Source organism: Micromesistius poutassou (genome assembly GCF_964030765.1).
Source record: "Micromesistius poutassou genome assembly, chromosome: 15".
Lineage (NCBI taxonomy): Eukaryota > Metazoa > Chordata > Actinopteri > Gadiformes > Gadidae > Micromesistius > Micromesistius poutassou.
In genome coordinates, this window is record NC_140285.1 from 12,488,748 (window position 1) to 12,510,844 (window position 22,097).

At 43.5% G+C, this 22,097-nt stretch overlaps 2 protein-coding genes across 2 annotated transcripts in view; both read left to right on the plus strand.

Annotated features, from left to right (window-relative positions):
• LOC311359817 (uncharacterized protein) overlaps window positions 1-2,058 on the plus strand; it is a gene marked incomplete at both ends in the record, with an annotated part of 4,289 nt that extends 2,231 nt beyond the window's left edge. Inside the window, one exon of the mRNA XM_084479850.1 lies at window positions 1,709-2,058. Coding sequence (XP_084335976.1) covers window positions 1,709-2,058 — 350 coding nt within the window. The remainder of the gene's footprint in view (window positions 1-1,708) is intronic.
• Window positions 2,059-11,419: 9,361 nt separating this feature from the next.
• On the plus strand, window positions 11,420-22,097 carry cdh26.1 (cadherin 26, tandem duplicate 1; the record flags this gene model as incomplete). The annotated part of the gene is made up of 18 exons (XM_084479851.1): window positions 11,420-11,476; window positions 11,581-11,673; window positions 11,853-12,014; window positions 12,687-12,834; window positions 13,659-13,831; window positions 14,170-14,298; window positions 14,400-14,585; window positions 14,714-14,988; window positions 15,089-15,234; window positions 15,399-15,629; window positions 15,762-15,986; window positions 16,474-16,598; window positions 16,796-16,870; window positions 18,154-18,243; window positions 18,413-18,493; window positions 18,631-18,669; window positions 20,570-20,644; window positions 21,882-22,097. 18 exons carry the CDS (start codon window positions 11,420-11,422, stop codon window positions 22,095-22,097), a joined length of 2,526 nt encoding a protein of 841 aa, XP_084335977.1.

A 22,097-nucleotide genomic window follows, 5' to 3' on the forward strand; every position in this document is an offset into this window, starting at 1 on the left:
TTTAGGCTACACGCGTTTCGATCGAACTCTGGGGTGTCACTTACCACCTGTCCCCACCAGTCCCTGTGGAACCTCTTTATATTGCCTCACTCTCCGGACCAGTCGCCATCAACCCTGTTTGTGCCATGCACCATTTACCTATCGTGCGAAGGCTGGGAGAGCTGCGGGCTGTCCGTCGGGCCCTTACTGCCTACTACAAAACGTAGTGAGGTAGTTTTATTTAGATTTAAAAAACTTGTTTACACAAAACAAGAAAAGAATTGTCAAGAGAAAGGGGTTAAATGTTAACAGAGTCTAATATATAATACAGTTTTACACACTGTTACAGAAAATTACGATTTCATTAAAAGAGTCTAAATACTAAATCATCATTAGGGGTTTTCGTAAGAGGCCTACACGCTCTTTCCTCCGCATGTCTATTAGAGCCAACAATTGAGTCTGTTTAGACTGCGTGGGCAGTGTTTCAATAAACCATACAAGTAAATATTAATAAACAATACAAGCAATTATCAATAAACCAAACAAGAAAACTAGATATAAGAGAAATATTGTAAATATAAATAAATAAATAATAAATATATAACTGTAAATATATAACCTGGCACATCTTAAGAGCATCTTAAGATACTTCACCCTGCGCCTTCTAAACCTGTTGTGTCATGCAGGCATTATAAATGTCGACAACGCAGTGAGAAAAAATGTCATCAACAAGGTTGTAATTAAAATCTAAAAATGAACATTGGCTACCAGTCACAAAAGCAAAGCTAAATGTTTTTGCCATTGAGAATGGTTGCTCACGCTCAACCACGTATCCGCTCATATTTATGGATAATTAATTATAATAATAAGAATTGTTGGTAATGTTGATGTTTTTCTTTAAAGGCTGACTGGTGTGTCGCTTTAAATGTTGCTGCCGCTAGGAACTGTGGGACGACATTGTCTCCTTTTCTTTTGTAAAGGACAGTGTGCCTTATGCTAAAGGGGATATAATAGAGAACATTATCTCCTTTTCTTTTGTAAAGGACGGTCCAGTGTGCCTGATGCTAAAGGGGATATAATAGAGAACATTATCTCCTTTTCTTTTGTAAAGGACGGTCCAGTGTGCCTTATGCTAAAGGGGATATAATAGGAAGCATTGAAGCTAATTTCCTTTGCTTCTAGATAATTTAGTAGTAGTATTCACCAGTATTCAGCCTGAGGCCAAGTCTCCTTACTACAGGCACATTGATGACATCATATGAAGGAGAGGATAGAACGATAATCTCAACACATGCGGCTCCTATTTGTACTACAGGACGGAGAAATACTCCAACAAAAAATGTATTTGACAATGTGTAAGGTTGAGCCCCTCCCAGTTATTAGGCGCGAGACTTTCAGAATTCGAAAATCTCAATAACAGTGCTCTGCTCGCTCTAACTTTCTGTGCGACGATGTGACGCAAGCTAGCGTAGCTCAGCTGGCTTGGGGGTGTGAGTGGGAGGAGTTAAGGGAGTGTCAATAGTAAGATTCTTGTAAACGTATAGGATGTGATTTCATTGATACCATTATTGATATGACTTACGCCTCCAGATATGTCCGGGCGATTTCATTCTAGGAGCTAGTTGAAAAGTCGCACAGAGCGACATTAAGGAATACTAAACTAGCTGTGACAGCACACTCATTCCTAGACGTTCATCCCAGTGATCCATTTCTCTCCATCTTTCCCCAGAGGGGGGAGACGAAGATGGGGACGAGAAGGAGGAGGAGGAGGAGGAGGAGGAGGAGGAGGAGGAGGAGAACGACGATGCAGAGGTGGTGTTCTGCCAGGGGGTTCCCTCGAAGCAGCAGAACAACAACAACAACGGCCCGGGGGGGCGCTGGGGCCCGGCGAAGCGTCGCGGCTGCTCCACGTCCTCCGGCTCCAGCCGCACCAGCGCCGACGGCGGCGGCGACACGCCCGTCGTCCAATCAGACGACGAGGAGGTGCACGCCGACACCCTGCTGCTGACCGCCGTCCCTCAGGCCCGGGACGACGAGACCGAGGACGAGGGGGACGCCGAGTCCGCCCAGAGACTGTAGCGCTTCGGCCAGGCCAGGGGTGGACGCGTTGTTTCTTCTTCTTCTTCTTCTTCTTCTTCGTCTTCTCTGTCCTGCCCCCTCGATCAATCGCTCGGGTGTCCCGTTGTGTACATTGGAAAGCAGGGCAAGCGCTAAAGTCGAAACAGGTTCACGGACTGCGTCGGAGCGTCCGCGCGGTCATTGCGTTGCGTCGACGTGGAACCATAACAAGAGCCTTTAGCTGTGCCCTTCCTCGCTTCGGTTGACCGTATTGTGTCATTCTTAATCAAGTCAAACCAAATCCCAATCGACCCACCCACGCCTGCGTTTGTTGCCGTGAAAAAACGACTCGTTTAAAAGCACGTAACACCTGCCCGTCTGAGAGTCTGTTACGTCATAGCCTGTTCATCGCCAACAAATCAACTCGTAAAATAGGGAACATTGGGGATTTGGATCACAAAGTAAAATAAATAAAAATGAAAATGGGGCAAGGATTTACGACTTTGGAGTCAGTAAAGGCCTTCAGGGGGCCCCTGTCTGTACTCGCCCCGCTGTCTCTCTCTCTGCCCTCTACACCCTTCATTATCAAGGGAATGTGCTTGACGGCTGAGAAGGGCGTGCTGTTTTACACACTGACAAACAGAATCGAAGCCACAGGGGTTGAATGCATGTGCAATGTGAATCCCATATGTCGCTCATATGTACTGATATGGAGGAGACACTAGGAGACAACGCCCTGATCTTGACGGGGTATGTGGTGAGCCGAAGTGGTAAAGTCGGTTGGTTGTCGCTAGAGTTACCCCGGACGCCCTGATGCTGTCCTTAAAGGGATAGTTCAGGATTTTGGAAATCGGGTCTCATTTCCAAGTGAGCCAGTGTGTTATTTATCATTGGAGACCGTTTTCAACACTTTTCATTCAGTCCTTCTAGTTGCAGAAATCGCTGGTGCTAGGCTAGCGCAACTCGAGGGGAACTGCTAGCCTGCCAATAAAAACAGTTTTACCCACTCCCAAGGCAAACCAATTATAATGCCAGACTATTGATGTAAATGTCTGTGTTGATAGAATAGTGTTAGAAATAAACTTACCCTTGCATCACATTGCATTTAGTTTATAATCCCTGTAGTTGGAAGCAAGCTACGGCAGCGGCGGACTGATATTACCTGGAGTGCGTGAATTGGTAGTGAATTGGTTGCTACACCGGAGCAAAGTGAAATTCCGCCGCTGCTGAGAAAGTAGTCGCCCAAAATGTAATGTGATCATTGTGATACAAGGATAGTTTTATTTCTAATATTATTCAATCAACACAGACATTTACATCGATAGTCGGGCATTATAATTGGTTTGCCTCGGGAGTGGGTAAAACTGTTTTTATTGGCAGGCTAGCAGTTCCCCTCGAGTTGCGCTAGCCTAGCACCAGCGATTTCTGCAACTAGAAGGACTGAATGAAAAGTGTTGAAAACGGTCTCCAATGATAAATAACACACTGGCTCACTTGGAAATGAGACCCGATGTCCAAAATCCTGAACTACCCCTTTAAGAGTAGAGTTAACGCGGCGAGATAAAAAATTATTTATTAAGTACATCTAATGACTTTCTCATAATGGAAGCGTGGCTTCAAGAATGGCTTCAAAGTATGAAACCTCCAAGATGGCTTCTCGTGAGTATAGGGCTCTGTCTTCCGTGGCCCTCTTGAGTTTGTTATCCCAGACGTTGTTAACGTACAGAATGACAATAAATTCCTTGCGTTTGGCTGTGCCGTCGGCTCAGACCGCTCAGTTTAACATTCTTTCCCGGGTTGGGTCTGTACATGAGCAGTGTCAGTCTAACATAGCCTGACACTGATATCTATGCATGAAAGTATTTCTTTATGGAAAATACTGGCTCCCACGTCTATCATGTGAGATGTAATTTTCAATCCAATTGCAGACTGAACTCATTGGATCAAGTGTTGTGTTTCTTCCATTTCAAATTCTTCAAACAAGCTCAACAGCTGAGCGAGTGTGTGTATTTACGGGTGTACGAGTGTGTATCTTTGTGTGTTGGTGGGTATGGGTGTGGGTGTGCGTGAGTGTGTTTGTGTGTGTGAACCTGAGGGTGAGGGTAGGTTTCTGTTTGTGTTTACTTGTGTGTATGTGAACATTTGTGCGTGTGTAAGATGTGTGTGTGTGTGTGTGTGTGTGTGTGTACGTGTGCGTTTGTGTGTTTGTGAGCGTGTATTTACTTGTGTACGTGTGTGTACACGTATCTACGTTGGTGCGGGTGTGTATGTAAGTTTGTATGGTGTGTGTGTAAGTTTGCGTTTGTGTGTGTGTGCTCTTCCTTCCTTACAGTTGATTTAACCCTCTTGTGTTAACAAGCCGTTGCTGATGTGTTGAATAAAACTGACTGCAAATCATTGACATTGTGGTGGGTTAATTGAAACTGTGGTCACATTAACGCAACTCAGAGTCAGCTTTCTCTTCAACTTTCCCGCTCATAACCAAATTCCCCAAATAATCGAGATAGTGACGCCCTAACAACCGCTTACAACTGGTTGTTCATTTTGGATACACCCCAGATGTTTGAAAACGGTTTTGCATGAAGAGGGAAGCGAGCACCCAGCTGTTCTAGACAAGAAGACACAAGCCCCCTTCAGCCAGCGATAAAGAATATCAAAGAAGGCGTGGCCCACGATGGATATGGCAAAGCCTGAGGTCCAAAGAACAGTGTGTGTGTGTGTGTGTGTGTGTGTGTGTGTGTGTGTTTCTTTGTGTGTATAGGTGTGTGTGTGTGTGTGTGTGTGTGTGTGTGTGTGTGTGTGTATGTGTGAGGGTAAGAATGTCATGCCATTCAATCATTTGGCCCTTTACCAAAGAAATGATGCATCCTCATGCGGTGCTATCACTCATGCCACTAAGTGGACCAACCGGCTCCGGCACCTGCTGTTTGATCTGCCAGGTATCCTGAGAACCAACGGTGCTAGCACTCTAGAGAGATCACTACTGCTGTTTGTTTTTAAAAGTGAAACATTTCTCACTTAAATCAAATATTCAGACATGAGTTTGCCCATTACAATTCAAAGTGACCATTCAAGACTTAATGGAGATGGAGAGGGCCATAAGAGCACATTTAATGGGACCAAACAAAAACAAATACCATGGGTGCTCCGTCTCCTCTTTATAGAAGATAAACATAGGTGTGGTTATGAAGTTGGTCTAAATAAGGTTGTTAAATAATGATAATAGGGATGATTCCTGTCTAAATGTCATAATGGAACGTAATGACAGAGTGCGTTGTATTGAGGTTCTGCCCACATTGTAGTTGAAGTTAATAGTTTAATGGAGGTTCAGGAATGGACGTATTGGTATAGTACACTTTATTATTCCACCCATTACCTAAAGCTTCCTGACACGGCTTGATGCCTTTTTGGATCAGACAAGTTCTGGTCGGTCTTGATTTGCATGTTACAGTGAATGCAACCTTTTGTTCACAAGGGCAAGTTCAGGGCTGACAGAAGCACCTTGAACAGTTGAAGCACCTTGAGTGGGATTTTCCTGGTGGGTAGGGGACCCATAAGGTCTGCCTATTCAGCGGTGTCGAATAACAGACAATGACTTTAGTGCCATGAACAAAACAAGCCAAACCGGAAGACCCACAATAATAATTTGCATACTCACAGCCTTAATCCCGGTAGAAATGTGTATATGTATATAGATATATGTATATATCTCTGTATATATATATATATATATATATATATATATACATATACTGTATATGTACATGTCCGGGTCATCCATTTAATAAACACAGTAGCCTAGCTCTACAGGTGAGGCTTTGTACATTCTGAACTCTCACAGTTTGTCAAATTCAAACACAAACACACACACACACACACACACACACACTCCCACACACCCACACACAGACCAGCCCCCACACACGCCTGACGAAACGAGCTGTCCTCTTGTGCCTGCTGGTGCAGAAGATACCTTCAGTGTAGATAGGTGTGTACAACACTCTCACCGCAATGAAGAACTCTCGCCTTATTTTACTGGTAAGTGCAACTCTTCTTCTACTCTTACTTGAGTATACTTGACGGTTTGATCAGGTAAAAAATATATTGTTTTAAAAAATAAATAAATAAATAAAGGGTTTCCTGTCCATGGTGAGTCTGTGAGGGTCGGTTATTAAGTTATAATTTAATGGAAATGAAAACAACAAGTTATGATTGAAAAGCAAATGGCAAACACCAAGTTATCTCACTCTATTTATTTAATGAGGGAATCATGTGAATTTGGGAGTTCAACGATATAACTTTAGTGTTATGGCTGAGGGCAATGGGGACGATTTTTTTTATGTTCAAGTGGAGCATCGTTATTTATCTTTTTAATAGCTACTCGTTGTCAGCACAAGGACTATAAATCAATATTAAATTAAATATTAAATACTTTAATACTTTTTAATTTACTAATTTTACTTGACGCAATGTATTGTTAAAGTAATTTCTTTCTTATAGTAAACATGGGTTATACTGTGATTTGTAGACTTGTCTTAAATCGGCTGTTGGTTTTAGGAAACAAATAATGGACCCTTTGGCTATTTCAGTGGTTCTGTTTTCAAGGAGAAATATGTTACAAATGTACCACACAAAATAATAAAAATTAACCGATTTCAATGCGAGACCACTGATAACACAGCAGGCAGATTAAGGTGCAGGAAAACAGATTTATCTATACAAACAAAACAAAAGGATGACACAAATAGACATCTTAAGGTTGTTAGGTTGGCTAACAGCACCTCACCAGCCATTTTAACCAATCATTTAGCTCTATACCTTAAGGTATAAAGGGCACCAGGTATACATGTTCTGTAGGTATATGCTGTTTGGCCAGTAAGTCATTTGGTGAGATGATGTGTTTGTTGAAGCTATAGGATATTGAAGTTAGTGACAAGGGCTCATTGTCACCCTACCTTCCCCCTCTCTGGTGAGGGTCAGTTCTGGTAGTCTAGACAGGTAGTCTGCAAAAAGGTTAGACCTTTCTGATTGATGCCGGAAGCCTGAAGAGTCAATTCACGTTAGTGCCCTTTGGGCCCACTTGATGGCCAAGCGATCTCGTTCAATAGTGGAATACATTGTTTCTCTTGGTTGAAGTTAGCGACTAAGAGGGGATGGTAGACCAGCGCTACAAATCTTGTCCAGGATGTGGCCTACTCAGAGTAGATGCTGTTCCCAGGAACTACTGAATATGACTTTGTGAGTTTGGTACCGATTTTAGTTTCTTCTGGTCATTGCGTATCCTCAGGCTGGCTATCATTCTTTGGAACAAGAACTATTGGATTGCAAAACTTGCTATTTGACGGCTCAATTATTCCAAGTTCAAGCATGGATTTGAATTCCTGGTTGAGAAGGTCGATAAGTCGTTCAGATACACGGTATGCTCGTGGACGTATGGTTTTCCCAGGTTTTCCACTTAACAGTTCGGGGTATTACTCACAACGTTGTCAAAGTTCCTGTGCCTGTTTGGTTGGCAAATTATCTAGAATGATTGGTGTGGTAACAGTTAGGACAGAAAGCTCTGTTTCTTCTGATTTATCCTGACATCCTGTGTGAGATTCACAGCTCTCAACTTCGGCAAATGGAGGCTATACAGGCTTGTCCTGTTGGAATTTGGCTAGATAGATAGATAGATAGATAGATAGATAAGTCTTTATTGTCTGTTTCCCGAGGGTTACAGAATTTTTTTTTTGACATGGCTCCAGTCACAAATAAATAGTCACACAAACATAAAAACATGACATGGGTGTTGAGGTATCAGCTGACTGTGGTGTTCATTTTGTGCTGTTCAGTAGGGCTATTGCAGAAGGGATGAAGGATTTTTTGTAGGTGTTTTTATGGGCCAGTGGTACATTAAAACGCCTGCCTGATGGATTTGGTCGCTTATGTGGTAGACCTGACTGGACTCAATTGTATGTGGTTGAGAGAATTTGTATGTCATCGGACCAATTCGTTGGATGACGGAATAAGCTCACTGAGCCTACAGTTTGTTGCTAGTGGTATGTAGCAGAAGAGCAACCTTCTGAATGGGTTGCAACTCATTATACATTATATATGGCTTCTGCTCAGTAGGTCTTCAAGCCATCCCTCATTTGAAGCACATAAGAAAACATTCTCTCCTGATCATTTGTCATTTGTCTTTTTCTCTCTTAAGACTACTTTAAAAGGTCAAGAGGGCCTTGAATGGAGAACCCATTAACGAGTTCCAAAGGGGAGAACCCTGCAGAGGCCTGTGGGACCTCTGGATTAGCAAAAACAAGGAAGTGTGTCCCAATGTCCACCTGTGTTGTGTTGCTGTTTGGTTTTCCGGGACCTTTGTGTCCTCCATGGTACTCTATGACATGGATCTCTTAAACAAAACACGAATCCTCCTGACGAATAATCGCGTCATCACAACTTGCTCTGGTGTGGGTCTTCCTCTTATTAACTCCTAGTTTGTTAAAAGTCAAACTAGAAAACTAGAAAAAACAAAAAAATACCTAGAATATCTTAGGGCCTAGAGGGACCTGACTGTCCTCTCTCTTGTAACCGTATAATTACTAGGTATGACACATTTTCCCAGAGACACAAAGGTTTTTTTTATGAGGGATACTGAGTTACTAACAGATATAAATCAAAGCATCAACAGGTTGGCGATAGACCAAAGTGTTTTGCTGCAGGAGAAGAGACAGTTGGGGGGGTAGAGCAGGCCCCACCTAGCTGAGTGTCGTGATGTCCCTGAGCGAGACGCCTCACCCTAACTGCTCCTGGCGAGCTGGCTGTCGCCCTGCGTGGTTGACTCCGCCGTCAGTGTGTGAATGTGTGCATGAATGGGTGAATGTCAGTCAACACTGTAAAGCGCTTTGGATAAAAGGGCTAGATAAATGAGGACCATTTCACCATTCACAGCTCCCTCTACTGATGGAAAGGGAACATAGCAAATCATTAAACAATTTTACACTGCCAAATATGCCAATAAGTCTTATGCCCGCATTTTTACCGCCATGATCCGCGCGTTTACACTGACAGAGGTAATATACCGGCCTGATTTCGCACCCCAATTTACCCCCACACCCCTCCCCCCCGGACCCTACACATATCGGCGATTTCATTTTTATGTAAATGCGATTAGACGGCTTCGCGGTTCCAGGGGCGGGACTGATGCTTGTCTCTACAACAGAGACAACGCAGCGATATCAACATGAGTAGTTCTAACTGGAGAGATGGTGAAATCCGGAAGCTGCTGACCAGAGAGAAGGTGATGCAGTCGCATATAACGAAGACGGGGAAAGATGGTGTGAGCTACGATCTTAGCAGGCTTCTGTCTGGTTAAAAAACAAGTGGTCAGCAAAGTAAAGAATATGTTGGTGTTTTTGCACTTGTAAATAGTTAATCGCGTTTGTAGCCTACACTCAGATATACTTATTCTTGCATGCGAGTGTCTTGAATCATGAAAAAATATAAACATTCGGAGTATGCAAATGATTCTAAAGAGGTCTACTCTCTGTGCGTAGCTCTGCCTTCTCCAGTGAACCCCCTCGGTTTTACACAGGCAAGACAGTGAAATTGCAGGGCGTGCCAAGCCGCGCCCGCACTGCCTCGTCAGTGTAAAAATGCCTATTGACAGTTTGGGCCTTTTAATGGGACATGAAAGCCCTATGCCCCGCTGCTGACCCGCCTTGACCACCTCCTCTATGGTCACTGCTCTGTCTGGGAACCTCTTTTCCATCTGAAAGAAATCCTCTTGGGTTATATTTCCAAAGTGCTGGATTGAATCCTCTCTGAGCATTTGAATACTGGGTAGCCAGTTTAGCTGCTGTGAGTCCATCGTCAGGTTCATGTTCTTTTCCCACATTTCAATGTCATTTGGTAACATTCGCTAGCCTGGAAATCCAGACCCACCCATCTAGAAAGCTGTAGGGTCTGGCAACGAGTAATGAAAATGGCCCAACTCAAGGGGTGGCGCCAAGCATGCATTTGAAAATATCACTGCACGCAATTGGATAACACAATACAAAACATTTAAGAAGGATGCAAATGAGGCATCAACAATTATAATACAAACACATTTAAAACACATACAAGCTTCGGGTCCAATGTTTCCAGAAGCAAGATGAGTACCTAGTGTCACTCTGAGAAACATCAGTTGGAGACACAATAATCGTGTTCAAAGACCCAGTCAATCTGCACATGAATCTATACATAAAATAGATAGATAAGACTCTTGCCGTATCCGGATGGTAAAACAGCAACGCTTTTGGCCTGCCTATATCAGATACACCGATGTGATTGGTTAATGTTCTGGGCCAGGGGAATCGGGGAGTGAGCATATTGTTCGTTCCCAGAGTGACTCGCTGGGCAAATTCAAATTATGCTCTTGCGAGAACTCTTAATTTCCAGGGTAAACATTCGCAGCCTCGGTTCTAGAAATTCTGCCTTTGTAATTTGCTGTTATTCTTTCCCCTTTAATCTTTGATAAGTCTCTATTGGGGCCTCACAAACTGTAGCCGGTATGTCTCTGGAGATACAGTATGTCCAATTTAGCAAACAGTGCATCTTTAAGGTTTGAGTAATGATTGATCGACTGCTCCTCCATTGCTGAATATGCCTCTAGCGCCTTGCAAGTGAGAAGAGGAAAGAGGTGGCAAGCTCATACTCTGCTTGCGCTCAAAGCGAAGAAGAGCATTTTCAATGTCTTCGCCTGGTGAGAAAGGGATCGTTTTGTGGTCTTGCCGGAAGGATACCTGGGGCTGTGCTTGATTGTGTGTAGGTGCTACTATCGCTCTGTTTTGAAAGCTCACTGTTAAGGTGTTGGGTGGTGAGACTTCCCTCTTGGTTATTTGAGCGGGGGCGTGATCATGGTTGTGAACTCACTCCTATCAACGGCAGAGGGGAGAGCTCAGAGGGTTTGGAGAATTCCTGAGCGGGTTGAGGCAGAAGATGCGGTGAAGGGCAACAGTTCACACTTCTCTGATTATGTTCTCCTCTCTCTTGCTTTGTCCCATTAAGAAGTCCGGAGGTCAAATTAATAGACCACACAAGACCAGGGAGGTTTTTACGAACACAAACTGGAAGGATGACATGTACATTTAGTGTGTGGAAAGAAAATACATTTGATGGGAAATGGGGTACAAAAATAAAACCCAGATCCTTTAGAGCGATCGTATACCCTGACAATTACATGTTTACACAACATAAACCCCGGCGCTGATTAATCATTGATTTAACATAATATACTAAGTTGTCTAAAGAAAACATGCTCCTAACTACTAGTGACAAACCTGTTACTAAAGACAATGGCCAAAAACAGCAGTAGTTGGCCCTACCTGACTATTGATTTTTCCCAACGGATTTCAAGGTCGTCATGATGATTGCAGAAGCCCTTGGCAACAACTGCTCGGAGAACAAGCGGGAAAAACGAGTATGTGACTAACATTTCAAACTACAAATTAATTTCAAAAGTGTAACATTTTACCTTTTCTACCCAAAATATGAAATAACGTGACCTCGTCTTGTGGCCCAAAGGATCTGTTGCTGCGCTCCAAGAGAAGGTGGGTCCTTTCCACTTTTGAACTGGTAGAGGAAGACAAAGGACCATTCCCCAAACATCTCACCACGGTAACAAAAGACATTCATTGGTCACATCTTGTTCATTGTTTTTTTTTGGTTCATCATTGATATTTGTTGATTGCTGAAAGTCATTGCATTTTGTCAACATGGCTGTCATAACAAGTCCAATCACAGTGTGTGTGTGTGTGTGTGTGTGTGTGTGTGTGTGTGTGTGTGTGTCTCATCAGATGTTTAATGATAGAACCAAAGCGGAGAAAGACCTACACGAGTTCCATATCTCTGGTAACGGTGTAGACGAACCCCCCGTAGATGTGTTCTCCATCAATGCAACAAGTGGGCAGGTCACCATCCACAAGACGATCGACAGAGAGATAGACCCCATTTTCCATGTAAGAAACCCACCGGAGCAGCTTATCAATTACATTATTAGAGTCTGTATTGTAGGTCAGAATGCATCATGGGATTTTTTGATTGAGATACCGCACCATATCGAGAGGACTCTAGAGAGTTGTAGAGTCCTTAGTCAAGCATATAACATGCTAGGCTAATGTCAACTTTGTTTAGCCACATCTCTCGCATGAGAAACGCTGTGCCCATTATTCATTAGTACTTTTAATTAACAATAGCATTTCTTTGTACCCAAGCATGCCGAACTCTACCAAAAGTATCAGCTGTTCTAGAATTGTTAACAAGTAAGACAATGTATTTTCAAAGTCAACTGGACAAACACAGGAGCAACATCTATTATAGAGATACGTGTCCAACAAGTTACAACCTAAAAACTGTGGTATAAATTTTGTCTATTAAGCAATTGATATCAAAAACATTATAAGGTGTGCTGCTAGAGCATTCAAGGTAACTAGAAATGTACCTATATATTAAGCATACATACGTCAATAATATTTATAGCAATAACAATAATAGTATAAATACAAAGGTATATACCTCTGATAAAAATATCAGAGGTATTCGAGATAGACAATGAAAGGAGCTCAAATTACCTACATGTACTGTACATGACGCAAATTACAATTATTTAAATTTGTCCCTTTTTTCCATAGATTAAATTTGATATCCGGGACAGAATAACAAAAATAAATATTGACGAAACTCTGGCCTTTGATGTTACCATAATTGACATTAATGACAACGCACCAACGTTTAAGAGTCCTGTCATGAGAGCCACTGTGAGGGAGAACATGGAAGAAGGTAAGCTAATTTTTCAACAGTATAGAGCTGTACCAGTGTGACAGTGCCAGACCTATCACAAATGCGCACCAGTATGGAACCTCTCAGCACACGATTTCCAACTGGCCGTCAACAAGCTCAGACCAAAAGGCCTCTGGACGCAATTGGTTAGACCTACAACCATTCAGAGCAACAATGTCTGTGACATAGTGCTGAGGGGCCAGTTGTTCAATTAAACACATCTTTCTTATCAACAAAGACTTTAAATGCATTTGTTTGTTTTTCATTTAGAGAAATTATACATTACAGTTTCTTTAATACTGTATGGATAGAGGATCCAACAGACTATTCCACATCAGTGGCCGCCATCTTGGTTGTTTATGAAAATTCCTCACAGTCAAACCCACCCCTTATTAGATAAATGGTTGTGATTGGCCCGACCTGGCCAGGTCAACTTGAAATATGTCCGAACTGGAAGGGTATTTGGAGTGTCGATAGTAAGATTCTTGGAAACAAAGAGAGAGGTACGGGTTGGCCAGCACATACCTTTTTTTTTAGATATCAGTAATAGGATATGATTTTATTGATTATGTTAGTTAAAACACTATTGATTAGCAATGACTACAGATATGTCCAGGTGTTTTCAAGCTACGGGCTAGTTGGAAAGTTACACATTGTGACTTTAACATTGTGTTTTCTATCCACCTTGACCTTTGACCTTTATGTATGTGTGTATGTATGTATATATATATTTTTCAATTATTTGGTATATAGTTGGATTTCAAATGCATGAAAGTCGTCTTTGAGTGTCTTGAAACTTCTTAACACCAGATGTATGATCAAAGGGTGGCTGCCAGTGTGGCTGGTAGTCGATGACAAGGACGAGGAGAACACCCCCAACTCTACCTTCACCATCAGGGTCGTGTCACAAGAACCCAAAGAACCGGTGCTGAAAGTAGCGAGTGTTCAAAGTTTCAAAACGGCGCAGCTTTCCTTCGAGGGGTGCTTTGACTATGAAGTGAGGCTCCACTGGAAACACAAAAAAACAAACCCAACAACACACCTGTAACCTCACTCACATGAACGCACACACACACACACACACACACACACACACACACACACACACACAAATTCTCCATCTGTGATCAATGAAGTATTATCTTATCTCATCTCCTTATCTTACACACACAGATATGCATGCTCACACACACACACACACACACACACACACACACACATCCACGCACCCATTCACACACCCGCATGCACACACACACACACACACACACACACACACAAACACACACACAGGAATAAACAGTAGAACGACTGTGATATAGTGTTATTTTACAGAAAGTGAAGAAGTACAAGGTCATCGTTGAAGCGAAAGACCATGGGAAGCCATCCCTCTCCTCCACTGCTGTGATCAATCTGGACATTACGGACAGCAACAGTCATCTTCCCAGATTCAAAGAGAGAGAGGTAAAGATTGTAGATAACTTAATCTTAAGGCCGATCGAGGGCCTAAGCTAAGCTGAACTCATTTTCTAATGTGCCATAACATGTACCGCCTGCACATCCAGTACAAAGGGGAGGTTGTGGAGATGGAGTCCAACAAGGAGATTGTGCGTGTGGGAGTGGAAGATAATGACACCCCTAATACGCCCGCCTGGAGGGCCAAGTATTTCTTCATCACAGGGAACGAAGACAACAGCTATGAACTCACTACAGATCCGAAGACAAACGAGGGCATCCTCACGGTGATCAAGGTACATTTTGGTAATCCACAGTCTTCAAAGAACGGAGTGACAGCCAGAACATTTGTGCAACCTAACTCAGAGCCTTGCAGTGCTTTTGCAGACAGCAATTTATTAAATCTTCTATAAAATTTCTACAGGGCAGGGATTTTGAAAGGACTCGTGACAGCATTGTGCAGATCGGAGTGGAGAACGAGGAGGAACTGTTTGTTTGCAAGTCTAAGAAGCCCGGATACAAAATAGTCACCCCCGTAATAGACATCATCAATATCACCGTGAAGGTCATCGATGTCAACGACCCCCCTAAATTTAGCAAAAGGGTGGCAAACGTGTATCAGAGAGAGGAAGATGAAGTCGGCCAAAAACTGTTCGAGCCAGAGATCACAGACGAGGATTCGGACGTAGACAAAATCCGGTGGGTGGCTCTTCACACCACATTATTTGACACCACATGACCTCTCTCTCTTTCCCTTTGTCTTTCTGACTTTCTACCCATCACCATGTTGTATAACCAGGTATAAGATAATTCGCGACCCCGCAGGCTGGGCCACCATCGACCCCGAGACGGGCATTATCCATACAACTCAGAAGATGGACCGAGAGTCGCCGTTTGTTGACAGAGCCAACAGTTACAAAATCGTAATCACTGCCATAGATGACGGTATGAGATACACAAGACGGCTCGCCACATAGCCACATACACACATACAGTGTGTAAATTTATAAACACACATAGGTACACTGCAACATGTAATAAATCCATACATCCATGAACACACAACATCTGTGGGTAAAACATTTAAAAGAAAATCTTTGGACTTCTAGGGGAGCCCCCGGCCACGGCCACTGCCACTATCGTGGTCCACCTGACGGACATCAACGACCACCTCCCAGGGCTGGTCAACAACAGCGGGGTCTTGTGCACTGACAAAGTCAACTCGCTGACAGTTTTCGCTACTGATGCAGACTTAGCCCCGTTCAGCGGACCCTTCTCCTTCTACCTGGGGTCGGGCGACAAGCAACTGAAGGAGAATTGGAAAATCGACCCTGCCATTGGTAAATCGATCCATTTCCCATTTCCCATTTCTCTTGTTCTCTTCAATTTACTTTAGATGAAAGCTTAAAATGTCAATTTCAATGCAAGAATTTCTTCTTCCTCTTCCTCCTCCTCCTCTTGGCCGTCTTCAGGGGATGAAGCGGGGCTGGTAATGTTGAAGAGCCTGCCCTACGGCAACTACTCTGTGCCGTTGGTCATCGAGGACCAGCAGGGTGGGAGAGCGGGGGAGGACATAGTGGTGGCAGTGATCATCTGTGAATGCGGCACAGGGGACACATGCCGCGGGAAGCTGCCGGTCTCGTCCGGCGCCGACCAGTCACTCATCGGACTGGCATGCGGTGCACTGTTATTCTTTCGTATGTCTGCTTTAATCTATTTCAATTCATGTTTTTTCTATTGCAGCTTTTTACTCAATTTAACCAAAGCCACTAGAGGCTGCTAATAGGAAAACCTACAGAGTGCAGTTTTATTATACGACAAATACTTTCAATTCACATTACTTTATTGATCCTTGGGAAAAAAATTTTAGTTGCAATTCCTTTACTCAAAATATTAGAAATAAATTAGGCATTTATGTACAAAATACAACACAATAACAGAACACACACACGCACACACAGTCAAACAAACAAACAAACAAATGAAACCACTGACAAAAACAAACAAACAAACAAACGCAGACACTCACAAAAACTAGTAAGGCAAAAATAATGTATGTTTGTATGTTTTGCCATAGGGAAAGCTCTGGGGATGTACATAAAATAACTGGGCTGTATGGGAACACATTAAAACTGTACAAACCAGCCCTATGTATTGACTCACCCTGATGGAACACGTTCTCAGTGCTGCTGCTGCTCATCTTCAAGTGTGAATGTGGCAACAAGTTCCAGAGCATCGCCATCACCCAGAGCGAAGGCAACCAGTCGCTCATCATGTACAACGAGGAAGGAGGGGGCTCTGCATGCAAGGTCTGTGTGTGTGTGTGTGTGTGCGTGCATGAGGGTGTGTTTGGATTTGCAAACAGAAACACAAAAATCGTTTTGTGTTTCTGTAAATATTGCATAATGATACTTCAATAGTGAATGTATATTAAGTGAAAGATAAATATAACTGACCTCCCACAACAACCTCCTCTCCCCCCCCCCCCCCTCCCACACACACGCAGATGGAGCCCACCTTCCACATCACCCCCAAGAACAGCGTGACAGTGAGAGAGATGCAGAAGCTGGAAAGCGCACAGGTACACAGAAAACCTCCCCAAACGCACGCACGCACGCACGCACGCACACACACACACACACACACACACACACACACACACACACACACACACACGCACTACAATCCATATCCCCACTTATTGCAACAAGCCTGCTCTGGCCACTTTACCTGGGCTATCAGAGGAAGTTCACAGCAGGTGTGTCAATGTGTGTACACACTGCCAGCAGGGCTCACACAGCCTTACACAGCTATAGGGAGAGGCTAAACTGGGCTGAGTCCTTACACAGAGCTATAGGGAGAGGCTAAGCTGGGCCGAGTCCTTACACAGAGCTATAGGGAGAGGCTAAGCTGGGCTGAGTCCTTTCACAGAGCTATAGGGAGAGGCTAAGCTGGGCTGAGTCCTTTCACAGAGCTATAGGGAGAGGCTAAACTGGGCTGAGTCCTTACACAGAGCTATAGGGAGAGGCTAAGCTGGGCTGAGTCCTTACACAGACTATGTATGAAACAACATCATTGTTTATAGGGGATGTGCGGATCATCTAGGGTCATTGGGACAGGCAGGCTACAACTGTAATCCCACGTCCAACGTGTAAATCCATGTCAGTCATTACACTACACAGAATGATGGAAGGGTAACCATGACTTATTTTGTTTGGCTTCAGTTGTGTTGTATTTATTGGGTTTTCTTCATCAATCTCTTGCTGCCGGTGAGGGCTTATGAGCTTAGCAGATCAAGCATGAATTCTATGTATGAAACATCATTGTTTATAGGGGATGTGCGGATCATCTAGGGTCAGGTGATTGTGAAACACTGAGTACCCAACACATCTGACTTCACTTTCTCTCTCGACAACAGAGAGAAAGTAGAGAGACACGATCGCAATGCCGATAGAAAGGGTTGAAACTAGGGCTGCTTGATTTTGGAAAAAATGAGAATCACGATTCTTCAAACAATTCTTTTTGAGTTTGAAAATAAAATGCATTTAACTTGTCTTGAACTTCAGAATCCAAAAAAAAAAAAAATAAAAGTCTCCAAAAAAAAGTTTTTTTTTGGAGATCGTTTGACCCAAGAATCGAAATTGTGATCAAAATTCAATTAATTGCACAGCCCTAGTTGAAACAACATCTTTTTACACGCCCCATGCTCAAAACACTACAGGACACACACCATACTATTAAAACACAACTAAGTGAATCGGTGATGCTTTTTCAGCTATAATATATTATCACTTGAAGAAGAAACAAAGATCTCTGAAGGCGGTTGTGAGTCAAGGCTCCTTTCTGATTCTTCTGCTCCCTCAGATGTCTAAGATGTCTCAGATGTCTCAGATGTCTCAGATGTACGAGACAACCACAGAGGAGACAGACTACTACCAGAATTCAGCACAGATGGTAATAAATACCCTTTTGTTTCACCAAACGAACAAGAACATACATCACACTGGAACATATCTTGAAACCGGTGTTGCTGGTTGACTATACACTTTGTGTCAGCTGCCGGATTGTTGTCAAGTACAGTTCTAACACACCCATAAACCCCCAACACCTTTCGATGGCCCAGCAGAACTCCTTCAGAAGTCTGAGACAGCAGCGTAATGGAGACCCCAGGGAGGAGCAATGGCGCAATGGCGGTCGGAGCATGGTAGGCGCTTGCAGTGTCTTCTCTGTCAACAAGAGGGCGCTGTAGCCTTTCTTTAAGTCATCCAATAGGATGGGATTTTTCCCTAAAAATATCATTGCCTTTCGTAACAGTTTTCAAATCATGATTTTTACTTTCAGTCCTCAACTTGGAATTCCAGTAGGATGATGTCCGCCAGGGTAAGTTGCGTTCACTAATGCTGGTACTTAAAGGTGTCATTGCATCATTTTTTCATTTATTTTTTATTTTTGCGGTGGTCACTAGTAGCAATCTATGAATGCCCTGTGAGCAGGGGCGGAGCGGGGGTGGCTTTCGGGACTGAAGCCCCGAATCTCACTTCAACAGCCCCGGATCTTTTTAAAGCTTTTGAAGTTATGACAACCCTGACACCATGCCATCTAGTGGAAATGACATGCAACAGCATGGATAATACTTTGCTACAAAATCATGGGCCTATTGTTGACTAAGCACAGTGGGCATACCACTTCTAAAATACAAAAAAAACAAAAAACAAACAAACGAACAATCCATCTCTGCAATCCTACTTTGAATCTACTGAAAGTTAGTATCAAATTTGCCATTGTAGTTTACATAAAAATGCTCTGGTGCTCCTGTTTCACGCTGTTCCAAGTGTGGTGGAGGAGGTGGGCGGGGAGGAACGATATGATTTTGGCTCTTACTCATGACATGCAAATGACTCGCCTCTGATTGGCTAACAGCACTGTCCATCACTGTAATAAAACCAATAGACCTCTGAAGAATAAGTCCCGCCTCCGAGGCTCCGGTTCCCTCGGTCAAATGTCTATGGGAAATAACATGGGTTTTTAAATGATCGTACATAACAAACTCTGTAGGTGGCGGAGATGTAAAAGCTGCGTCACGTTTTGAACTACACACATTTTCCATCTAGTTTTGACTGTGTTTTTGGATTGTCAGTGCCGTTAAAGAAGTAAACGATTATTAATGCTACTTTAACGGCACCAAAAACCCAGTTGAAACTAGATGAAAACGGTTGTAGTTGAAAACGTGACGCAGCTTTTACTTCTCCGCCACCTACAGAGTTTGTTGTACGATGTACGATCATTCAAAAACCCCATGTTCTTTCCCATAGACATTTGACCGAGGGAACCGGGAGCCTCAGAGGTGTATTAAACTTCCAGAGAGACTCAGAGAGAGGGAGAAGGAGAGAGAGACACACAGAGAGATGGAGAAAGAGGGGGAGAAGGAGAGAGTGAGAAGGAGAGAGAGAACCACTGGGCTCCTTGGGGGTTTCTGGTTGATTGAATACAGAAAGAAGAGCCGCCTCGGGGCATGGTGGCCGGGGCACCGCGGCCGGAGCTGAGCTCCCTACTATGGCAAGCCGAGTGTGCCACAATTCGGCGTCAATGAAACGCGTTCGGACCAACTTCACGAGTGCCAGAACGCGTTCCGGTTTTCCAGCACGCGTGCCAGAACGCGTTCTGAGACGCGTTCTGGCACGCATTCTGGCACGCATTCTAGCACACGTTCTAGCACGTGTCGCCGTGCCCCGCATCCGGGGACCTCAGACCCGGGCGCGGTGCCCCGAGGCGGCTCTTCTCTCTGTATTCAATCGCCGTGCCCCGGCCGCGGCGCACCAGCCGCCGTGCCCGGGCCGTGTAAATGTTGAAATAGTGGCAATGTCCAATCCAACCATTTCTTCCTCAACTCTTCTTTCTCGGCCAAGAGATGCAACGTTGATTTGTTATCGCCACAAATAGCACAGGCACAAACTCAATACTGTCTTCCCGTGGGCCGACCCCATGAATACTAATTCACCAAATCAGTTGGTCAGTTGGTGAGGCTTTTCTGATTTGCTCGTTTATGCATCTATTTCCTTTCATTTGCTAATGCAGGCAATCAATCGAGGTAGGAGAACATTTTCATGTTCAGCATGCAACTCTGAGTGACCTATCGTATTTCCAAAGGAACAAGTACTAAACGATTTCTCGGGGAATGACACCTTTAAGCTTGACTGCTTCTTATTGCTTTTTCTTTTCCAAGTTCATAAAAACCGTAATCAATTCTGATCACAATACTGTCGATCCCTCTCTCTTTTAGAGTGGTTCACGCCATTACTCCCAGCAGGCCTCCACCCTGCAATCGGATCAGCTCATCACACAACACATAGACTACGTAAGTTCTATTTACCTGCCCAGTGCAGCTATAAGCCTATACTTCTAACTTGTTATGTTGCACTAAATCACCAATTCTAGGCCTGCCTAGCCTACACCATGGAGATGTTAATTATGCTGAAATGCTCCTGAAGGTTGTCCTGCCCTACTGGAGATTTCAGGAAGATGCACTCTTTCGTTCTCATGTACAGGAAAGGACTGGATTTGTTATGAATCAGGGCAAAGAGTAGGCCCAATAATGCAGGGTCATAATTGCAGAAGAGATAATTTATTTATTTTATATAGAACCCATTTGTAAATCATTTAACTTACAATCATGTTTCCAAATATAGGCCTAAACCAGGCTAAAAGTTAACCCTAATCCTAACCACTTGATAATACTGTTCAGTCATTTATAAGCCTTTAATTAATTATTTACTAATCATCAACAGAATATCCATTTATGAGCCTTACTAGTTAATGCTGAACTAATCATTAAACAAAAAACTCATATACAGTTGTATATTATTAAGGATATGTTAAAGGCCCACATTTGACCACATTCAGTTGTGGTGTTGATTGTCTATTACAAGACATTTCAAAATCGACCTTCTAGTGACAATCCCAAGTGGGAGTGTCCACTATATGATAGTACGTATGTACACTACTGTCCACTGAAGATGCTGGAAACCTGACATATCCACCCCATATAAGTTAATCAATATCTAAAGGCTGATCAACGATAAATGACTGAACGTTAATATAACATTTTACCAGATATTAGACACATGCCAACATATTAACATCAGAAACAATACTTTAGCTAGTATTACAGTAATCACATAAATGTCATGCCTGATTCCGCCTTATACCGCAAGCACTTCTTTGGCAACCATTGTGATTATTCAGTAACATTAACGACCCACCTTTGCTAATACAAAAGGCACAAGGCGTGTACTTGCACGTTATGACTTTGTGATCCAGATGAAAGCAACTGTAGGAATTGTTTTTTGGCATCACTTTTTGACATGGCACCTGTCACTAGTGGCAGTCAGACACTAGTGCACTGCGTTCCCTTTCCCACACAGTAGATTAAATAATATCCACAATGCTGAACGGCCAACCCCTTTCCCGCTTATTACCATGACTTGCTCTAACACAAGAGGAGACAAGTGAACAGTTTTGTGCAGCTTAGTTTTCATTTAAAAGTTGCTTTGAAGGACGCTTCTGAGATCCACTCTTGGGGGTTGATCCAACAGAAGCTGTATGAGCTGGGGGAGGCACCCGGGGACTACCCGCTCTACCACCCCACTGTGTTCGCCCACGAGGGCGAAGGCAGCAGGGCTCAGTCGCTGGACAAGCTGTCACTGGACCTGGGGGACAACCTTGACTTTCTCAGCGATCTTGACCCCAAATTCAAGACGCTGGGAGACCTCTGTGACGCGAGCCTGAAGGAGAAGAACACACAGCTTTGA